At 36.2% G+C, this 8823-nt stretch overlaps 1 protein-coding gene and 1 long non-coding RNA gene across 2 annotated transcripts; both read left to right on the plus strand.

Moving 5' to 3' along the window:
- Positions 1-4229: 4229 nt before the first annotated feature.
- LOC111385653 (protein MAIN-LIKE 1-like) lies at positions 4230-5330 on the plus strand. Its single transcript, XM_023010070.1, has 3 exons — positions 4230-4886; positions 4973-5173; positions 5268-5330. The coding sequence occupies exons 1-3, from the start codon at positions 4230-4232 to the stop codon at positions 5328-5330; spliced, it is 921 nt and encodes a 306-aa protein (XP_022865838.1).
- A 1306-nt stretch (positions 5331-6636) lies between these two features.
- Positions 6637-7510, plus strand: LOC111385654. The gene is made up of 3 exons (XR_002701089.1): positions 6637-6678; positions 6759-6826; positions 7169-7510. It is a non-coding gene; the product is annotated as an uncharacterized LOC111385654 (long non-coding RNA).
- The last annotated feature ends 1313 nt before the right edge of the window (positions 7511-8823 follow it).

Genomic DNA, 8823 nt, shown 5'->3' on the forward strand with positions numbered 1-8823 from the left:
TTTCACTCTTATCACCTAGCTTGGACCATTTTTGATCTGGCACATAAGCATATGTAATGCTCCCAAATATTCGTAGATGAGAGATACTGGGCTTTTTTCCACTCCATACTTCTTGTGGTGTCTTATTCCACATACTTTTAGAAGGCGATCGATTAGACAAATACACGGCATAATTAAAAGCTTCGGCCCAAAGTTCTTTGGACAATCTCTTACATTTGAGCATACAGCAGGCATGTTAAGAATGGATCTATTCTTTCGTTCGGGTACTCCATTTTGTTGTGGAGAGTATGGAATCATCAATGGACAACGAATTTCATTCTCCTCACAATATTTCTCAAATTCTTTGGAGGTGAATTTTCCTCCTCTATCTAATCTCATGGCTTTTATGCTATAGCCACTTTCTTTTTCAACAAGAGCTTTAAACTTTTTGAAAGTTTAAAAAACTTTCGATTTTTGTTTGAGAAAATAGACCCAAGTCTTTCTACTAAAATCATCAATAAAAAGAACAAAGTAATTGCTCTTATCGAGAGAGCTTGGATTGATTGGCCTACAAACATCCGAGTGTACAAGTTCTAGCGGATTCTTAGCTCTTGTAGATATTTCTTTAACTTTTCCTCAAATACTTTCCAAGTAAGCATCCGCACAATTTATTGGAGGCAAACCTTTCACCATCTTCTTCTTACTCAACAACTTTAAGCCTCCAAAATTAAGATGTCCAAATCTCAAATGTCAAAGCCAAGATAAATCTTTAAAACAAGTTTTTAAGCATTTAACAACATCATTTTAAATGCTTAACACAAACATTCTATTTCTTGTCATAGAGACTTTGGCAATCAAATTTTATCTTTGATCTCTTATTGAAAGACTATGATCTTTCAAATGAATATCATAGCCATTTTTTAAGAGTTGTCCCAAACTTAAAATGTTATTCTTCATATTGGGCACATAATAGACATTTGAAATAAATAGATGCGTACCATTTTTCAAGCGGATCAAGATTTCACCTTTTTCTTTCACTGGGACCTTGGATTCATCTCCAAATGTAATGTTTCCGCTTACTGATTCATCAAACTTCACAAATATGTTTTTTCTTCCACACATATGGTTGCTTGCTCCTGCATTCAAATACCAAGTATTCTTTTCTCTGCTCTCTTCATCTTTGTAAGCCAACAGTAGAATAGGATCCACTTCACTTTTTCAACATACGTAGTTGGCTTTTCTCCTCAACTTGGTTAGTAATATTTCTACATTTTGAAGCATGATGACCAAGTTTTGACAATTGTAACATTTAAGTTGAGATTTGTCATACCTTGGCCCTTCATTTTGCCTCATACCTTTTCCTCTTTCACGACCTCTGGTGGAAAATGAGCTTTGTCTTCTTTCCTCCTTGTAGAACGCACTTCTTCCTCGATCTCGATCTCGTCCTCGTCCTCGTCCTCGTCCTCGTCCTCGTCCTCTTCCTCTTTGGCTTCTTCTACTGCTGAACCTTCATTCACCCTCGTTCAAAGTGAGCTTTATTTGAAGAGCTTGCTCCAATGACTCTTCTTCCACCTTTTTCTTTAGTATTTCCTCATGGACTTGTAAAGATCCCATGAGTTGATCGACACTCAGACTATCTAGATCTTTAGATTCCTCAATGGCTACAACTATGTAGTCAAATTTAGAATCTAAAGATCTAAGTATCTTCTCAATTACTCGAGTGTAATTCAACTTTTCTCAATTCCTTTTTAATTGATTCACAATAGCCAATACTCTAGAGAAATAATCAGATATTGTTTTCAATTCTTTCATATGTAAAGCGTCAAACTCACTTCGAAGTGTTCGGAGTCGAACCTTTTTCACCTTTTCAACTCCTTTGTGGGAGCTTTGCAAGATCTCCCATACTTTCTTACTTGTAGTAGCTCAAGCTACTTTCTCGAACATGCTTTCATCTAAGGCTTAATAGATGAGGGTGAGCGTCTTCTTGTCCTTCTTCCTTGCATCCTTCAAACTATCCCTTTGTGCTTGGGATAGAGAGACCTCGTCTTCTGGCTCCGTGTAGCATTTCTCTACGATCTCTCATGCATCTTGCGACTCGAGCACCGCTTTCATCCTTATGCTCCAGTTGTCATAGTTATCTTTGTTATGTTGGGGAACTTGAAAAGGAATCATCTCACTTGCCATTTTTCACAAGAACCTTAAGGTTCTGATACCAGTTTGTTGGAGGAAAGTTGGGTTTACTAACTTGGATTGGCTAAGGCTTTTAAGGAGGACAACGCTAATAGAAAAAAGGAAGTAAACAAAATGAAACTTGTATTTCTCAATTTCAAGCCTTACACACTTTTTTTGGCTTGTTACAAAATGGAGGACACTACCCCTTTACATAGTGTTTACATGAAACTTCTAGTCCACACATTTTCTAGAGAATCCTAGACCAAATATTTACATAAGACTTTTAGACCACACATTGGACAAGATATTTTACTAGAATACTCTAGATAGACTCTATAAGACCACATATTTTTCTTGACACATACCACATTTATCACTACATATTTTACTTAGATATTTACATGGATTTTTCTAGTAGATATTTATATAGATTTTTCTAGATAATGTTTCTAGAAATACTAGGCATGTTAGGCTTTTTAATTGATTTGGGGCCTATGGGCAAATTCCTTGAGCCCATATTATTTAGTCCAAAAATCAAGTTTACTACTTAACACAGAGAGCTCACTCTCCAAGAAGAATTTTCAAAAGAAATTCACAAAGTGTGCCGACACACATAATGAGCACTATCTATCAGGAGAATACAGTCGAACACATAATCTGTGTTTCAACAAAAGCTCTAACACCAATACACCGGTCGAAATTCCAACAATAGATCGCTACCAAGATGCTGTAGTTGGAAGAAATCCTACAAAACAGAGTACACGCAAAAAAAAAAAAAAAAAAAAAACCAAGATGATCCTCTTCTGAGAATCCAAAAACCTCCGAAGCATGATCCTCCTCCGAGGATCCAAAACTTTAGCTCATCATTTAAGCAGCCAAAACATAAAGATCTGCACTCTCAAATTAAACAAAAGAAAAAAAAAACACCATCATCCACCACATACCATTCTTTATTCAGACACGCCAAAACGTTTAAAACATTATATCCAACAGTCAGCCCAATTGCCAAGAAATATATATAAACACAAACATGACATGACATATCAAGCCCACTATTTGCATTGCCCAATTACATCAACAACCCAAATCTGTACCTAGCAGTAATTGCCATTCTCAAAAAAAACTGCAAGCCCCCCACAAACTACATTAACCAAGATAGAGGACTTATCTGTTTTTGGAAATTGTCCAGACTCGAGTATAACACACTCAGGTTTGGAAACAAGTACCACTGATTTTTTTTTTCTTAACCTCAACTTCACCAAAAATTCGGTTGTCGTGTTGCCCACGGTTCTTTATAAGTTGCTGCTGCTACGATTTAGAACCAACACCCATAGCCTACTAACCTAGCCCACATATGCAGAATAATGCAAATCCACATTCCCTAAAACTCATTAACACTAAAAGGCCCAACTCTGTTATATACTTTTGGGAAAAAAACATATTTCAGGGAGGAAATCCCCCCATTGGCTACCGAACTTTGCCAAAATCCCCTAGGAGGTCACCGAACTTTATTTCGTCCCTAAATGGTCATCGAACATTGCAAAAATCCCCTAAGAGGTCACCGAACTTCATTTTGCCCCTAAATGATCACTAAACTTTGCAAAAAACCCCTGAGAGGTCACTGAACTTATTGTGCATGGGGTCCCAATTTGCAAAAGTTGAGTGACCTCTTAGGGAATTTCGGCAAAGTTCTATGACCATTTAGGGGCGAAGTGAAGTTCGATGACATCCTAGGGGATTTTGGCAAAGTTCGATGACCATTTAGGGATGAAGTGAAGTTCGGTGACCTCCTAAGGAATTTTGGCAAAGTTCGGTGACCATTTGGAGGATTTCCTCTATTTCAGGTGTATTTGTTTACACCAATTCAAAAGTGATAATGGTTCTTGTTATTCCAGTTCATTTGATTAATGCTTTCGAATTTAATTTGCAGGTGTAGTGTTTGTCGACAGCTTTCCGATTGCTTCAGATAAGGGAAATACTGTAAATCAGTTTTCAACAATTTTAGTTCCAAATTTATTTTTGCAGATTACGAGCGTCTCAACATGGTTCTAATCTGAATTTTGTCATTTGCAGAAAAAATGTATAAGAGCAGAACACACCTGAGATTGCTAAAAGAATGGCAGCCAGTTGACGCTGTCATTCAGAGATTGGAAGGGACAGGTTTTGATCTCGTCCACAGAATAAACATGGACTATCGGACGACAATCGACTTTTTATTAGCACTGATAGATCATTATTCAGTCGACTTGTCATGTTTTATCATTGGGGATCAGAGGATAACCCCAAAATTAGACGATGTCGCCAGAATTACGGGGTTCCCCATTGATGTCTTGCCCGTACTTGGGCGGGATTATAAAGCAAATGAATGCCCCGACGTCTGCAATGAGTTATTGTTGTCGCCGGAGCTTCTCCATCCAAAGAAGAGATGTGATGTAATTCTCAGGAAATTACTACCTTTCAAGAACATTCTCCCCGTTTTAGTTGGGGCCGGGCTTGACCCATACGTTAGGGCATATGTCCTTTACGTCATCGGATGCTTTCTTACTCCCCCTAGAGGTCATTCTTCAGTTCCGTGCATGTACTTGTCCTTGTTGAGAGATGTGGACGCTATTAGAAATTATGCATGGGGAGCTGCATTATTGTGCCAATTGCATCACAGCATGGCAGAATTTAAAAGGGCAATGATTGATGGAAAAAATCCCCAAGTCATGAGTTTTTGTGCCCCTTTTCTTACGGTATGTATTATTTTTATTTATTTCCTTCATTTACATACTTTATATAAGTTAATAAATTATAACTTATATTTTTCATTTGTTTGTAGGTTTTCTTCTATGAACACATCCCTATAATTCCATGCACTCTCTATGATGTGGATATTTATAAAGAGAATTTTGAGGAAAGAGAGTTGTTTTCTATCTTTCCATTAATGATGGGATGGTCTCATGCGGTGGAGCGCAAGTCCAAAAACTCCTATATCAAAAAGAAAAGAGAGGAGTTTGATGTGATGCTTACAAATGAAAATGTAAGTTTATTTTATTTATGTGAATTTTTAGTTACTCTACTCTAATTTTTTTTTTTTTAGTTTTCAATTAACTTTATGTTATTTTCTCTCGTAGATTGTGTGGCAGCCATATGCAAGATTGCCCGACAATTTTCTGCCTCATTATCTTGTTGGGTAGATGGATGTTGCTCTTTCCCGCACAATATTGATATGTTTTGAAAAATTAGCATATCATCAGCCGGACTTGTGCCCACTTAAGTGGAATTTGCCGGTTGATTTTGTTCCTCTCGAACCATCGCTGCCGATAGTCAACAAGTAGCGTACCGCTTCGCAAAAATTTGATTGGATTGTAAGGCACGCGAATTTTGTAAAGATCTGGGATAAGAGGAGATTAAATTTGATTATCAACGGAAATGGTAATTTATTTATTTTATCATTTTTTTACTTTGTTAAATTTTATTTATGTTTTAAACTAAATGTGTTCTTTTTATGTTTGGTAGTAGCGAATGAGAGTGAAGGGCCTTTGGCTTTCAATGGTATTTGTCCTTTTTTTTTCTATATTTTAAATTGTATTTATGTTTTAGATTACTATTATTCTTTTTATGTTTGTAGATGATGAAAATCAAATGCCATCGATGCCCGGAGGAGTTGAAAGTGATTTGGGGGATGACTTTCATGTAGGGGCCAACATCTTCGATGAAGGGCCGAGCCAGGAAACAGAGGTTCGTGAAAGTCACACCGAATATCAAACTCCCATTGGGGACTTTCACGGTCCAAGCCTTGGTACTTCTGGAGGGGCCAGCCCCATTGATGAAAGTCACAATGAAGAAACTCCTACCGAACAGCATGAAGCAAGCCCAAATTTTGCCGTGGACGAGGATGGCATGAGGCGTGGCAAGAGGGTGAAGATAACCCCTTCATTACTTGGTTCATTTGAAGTTGATTCAGCCATCCATCGAATTCACAGACGGAATAATTGAATGTGCGGAAGAGATAATCGTAACTGTTATTTCATCTTTTTATTCTACATCACATCTTCTCTTATGGGATTTCTTCTATAGATGTTTTGTCTTTTTTGTAAAATTTTGAAGGTTATAATTTAATTAGAATGATGCCTTTTGATTTATATGAAAACACTAGGTGATGAAGGTTAATAATACAGTGTAGGAGAAACTAAACACAATTCCATTTTGTCTACACAAATGAGGACATTGCAATTGTTTTCAGATTTTGTAATTCTGGCTGATATTTGCGTGCATTCTTCTGGCTGATATTTGCATTCATTCTGCTGGCTGATAATGTTTAAGTTACAATGATATGCAGCTTTAGAGTTTCTCCAGGTGGTGCTAATGTTTGTATAGCAAAGTTGGGGGATTTCTCTGCTTTTATTGGAAATGTACATTTTTTCCTTTACCTTGTCTTATTCAAGAACTTTATTTTATTATCATAAACAACAATGTTCCTTGAAAATATGTTGTTTTGCTTCCGTCAAATGAAGTGCGCAGATTGGTGAAGCAGCTTGTCAGGTTTTACTTTTATGTATGGATAAAATGACGTGGCTCTGAATTCTTTTTCATTTACTTATGATTTCATCTTTAATGTTTAGGAAATGGAAGGAAACTGTGGATGAGTGGGTTAAGGTGAACAAACCTGAAGCATCTTCACACCTCATCGGTAGATAGTCCAATATCTGTTATTGCTTTTCATTTTCACTCTATCTTGCATATACTACATGCATTAAAAACAGTTGAATGAGAGTAATGAATTGTGAGTCTAGAAGAGGTTTGTATATTGATAACTGTGGTGGTGGCAGTGGCAGTGGCAACAGCTGATGGGGATTCACCTCAGCAGAACATGTCCAAAAATGAACAAAATGGCCATCACCGGGTGAAAACCAAATGTTGTTCCAACCAATTTGTTTTCCTATTAAAAAAGAAAGATTGAAAAAAGAAAGTAAAGGAAGAAGCAAATTTGGTATGAATGCAGTTTAAAAATTCTGATGTTCTGATTTTACAGGTGCCAGATTTCGGGTACTCTCCAAATCCACGGAGAGAATGTCTTAATCAGATTCTGAAATTTGTGGTTGGTCAGTGTTTTTTGTTGCTTTCTTTATGTTGTGCATTTAGATGACATTATTCTCATGTTTTGTCTGTTAGATGTGTGTGGTCTGGTGCAGAAAGGAACATCTCAAAATATGAACCAAAGCCTAGACCACCTCAATCTGTCCCTCGTAGAGAAACTCCATCCAGACGACCACAATCAGTTCCTAAATCTGCTTCTGCTCCTCCTATACTGACTTCTGAACTGAACTTTTTATACATACAAATGCACATTACGCATCATTGATTTGTGTGCGTAAATGGATGGTTGTGCTTGTTAAAAATTTGTTGGTTCATCTTTTAAACACTCGATTATCATTTTAATGCTTTGTTCACAAAAATTTTTATGGTGCATTATGTTGATACTTGGCATTATGTTTATGTAATTCTTAATGTTTTAAGAGAAATTGGTGAAGGCGTGGTTTATCATTTACTTGTTCTGAAGCTTCCTTTTTGTTTTTGCTCCTTTTTTTTTGTGTTGCTCAATTGGGAGAACCATACGTGTGGTTCTGGAGTTCAAAATATTCACATATATACGCTTTTTTTTTTTTGCTTTGTTGAATATGAGAACCATACGTGTGGTTCTGGAATATATACATATATATACTTTTTCAACAAAGTTTAAATTTATTAGAAAAATTAAAAATTGCGAACAAATCCTAAATAAATTATTTATTATTATTTGAAAATTGCAAACAAACCCCATATTTTCTTGGGAGAGTGTCCGAGTTAATTTTAAATCAAAACGTCCTTTCAAGATTGGCGTTGAATTTCAAGTCATCACGTTATAAAATATCTCACGTACAAGAATTTATTTTGGGGGTAGATGCGAAGAGCTAGATTTTATCTTTGTAAAAAAAAGAAATAATAATAATAATAAATAAATAAATAAAAAGGCTTAATTGTGCTTATGCACGGCCTTGTCCTTTCAGGATTAACGTTGAATTTCAAGACACATACTTTTCGCACGTTCGTAAAATATGTTTTGTACTAAAGAGTCTAATTAAATTTATTAAAAATATTTTTAAAAAAATAAAAATAAAAATTGCAAACGAACCCCAAAGTAAAGGTATTAGGCTGAGAATAAAACATAAGTGCTCGAGTTAACTTTAAATCAAAACGCCCTTTTGGGATTGACGTTGAATTTCAAGTCACATTCCTTTTGCATGTTCAGTGCTCGAGTTAACTTTAAATCAAAACGCCCTTTTGGGATTGACGTTGAATTTCAGGTCACATTCCTTTTGCATGTTCATAAAATATGTTATGTACTAGAATTTAATTTCGTGGTGGATGCGAAGAGCTATATTTTATCTTTGTAATTTATAATTTAAAAAAAAAAAAGAAAAAAGGGCTTAACAATGGGTACGCACCGGCCTGCAAGTCGTGCGTACGCAACTCTAGCAGATTGGCTTACCGCAGCCAATCTACTTTGGATGTGCGTACGCACTTTGAAGGCCATGCGTACGCACAGCCCATCCGGGAGGCGAGAAGAACCTTACGTTGGGTTCTCTAATTTCCATTTTTATTAAACATATTTTTCCCCAATGAAATTTCTAATAATTTATTTCTAAT

This window comes from Olea europaea, unplaced genomic scaffold, assembly GCF_002742605.1.
Source record: "Olea europaea var. sylvestris unplaced genomic scaffold, O_europaea_v1 scaffold3243, whole genome shotgun sequence".
NCBI lineage: Eukaryota > Viridiplantae > Streptophyta > Magnoliopsida > Lamiales > Oleaceae > Olea > Olea europaea.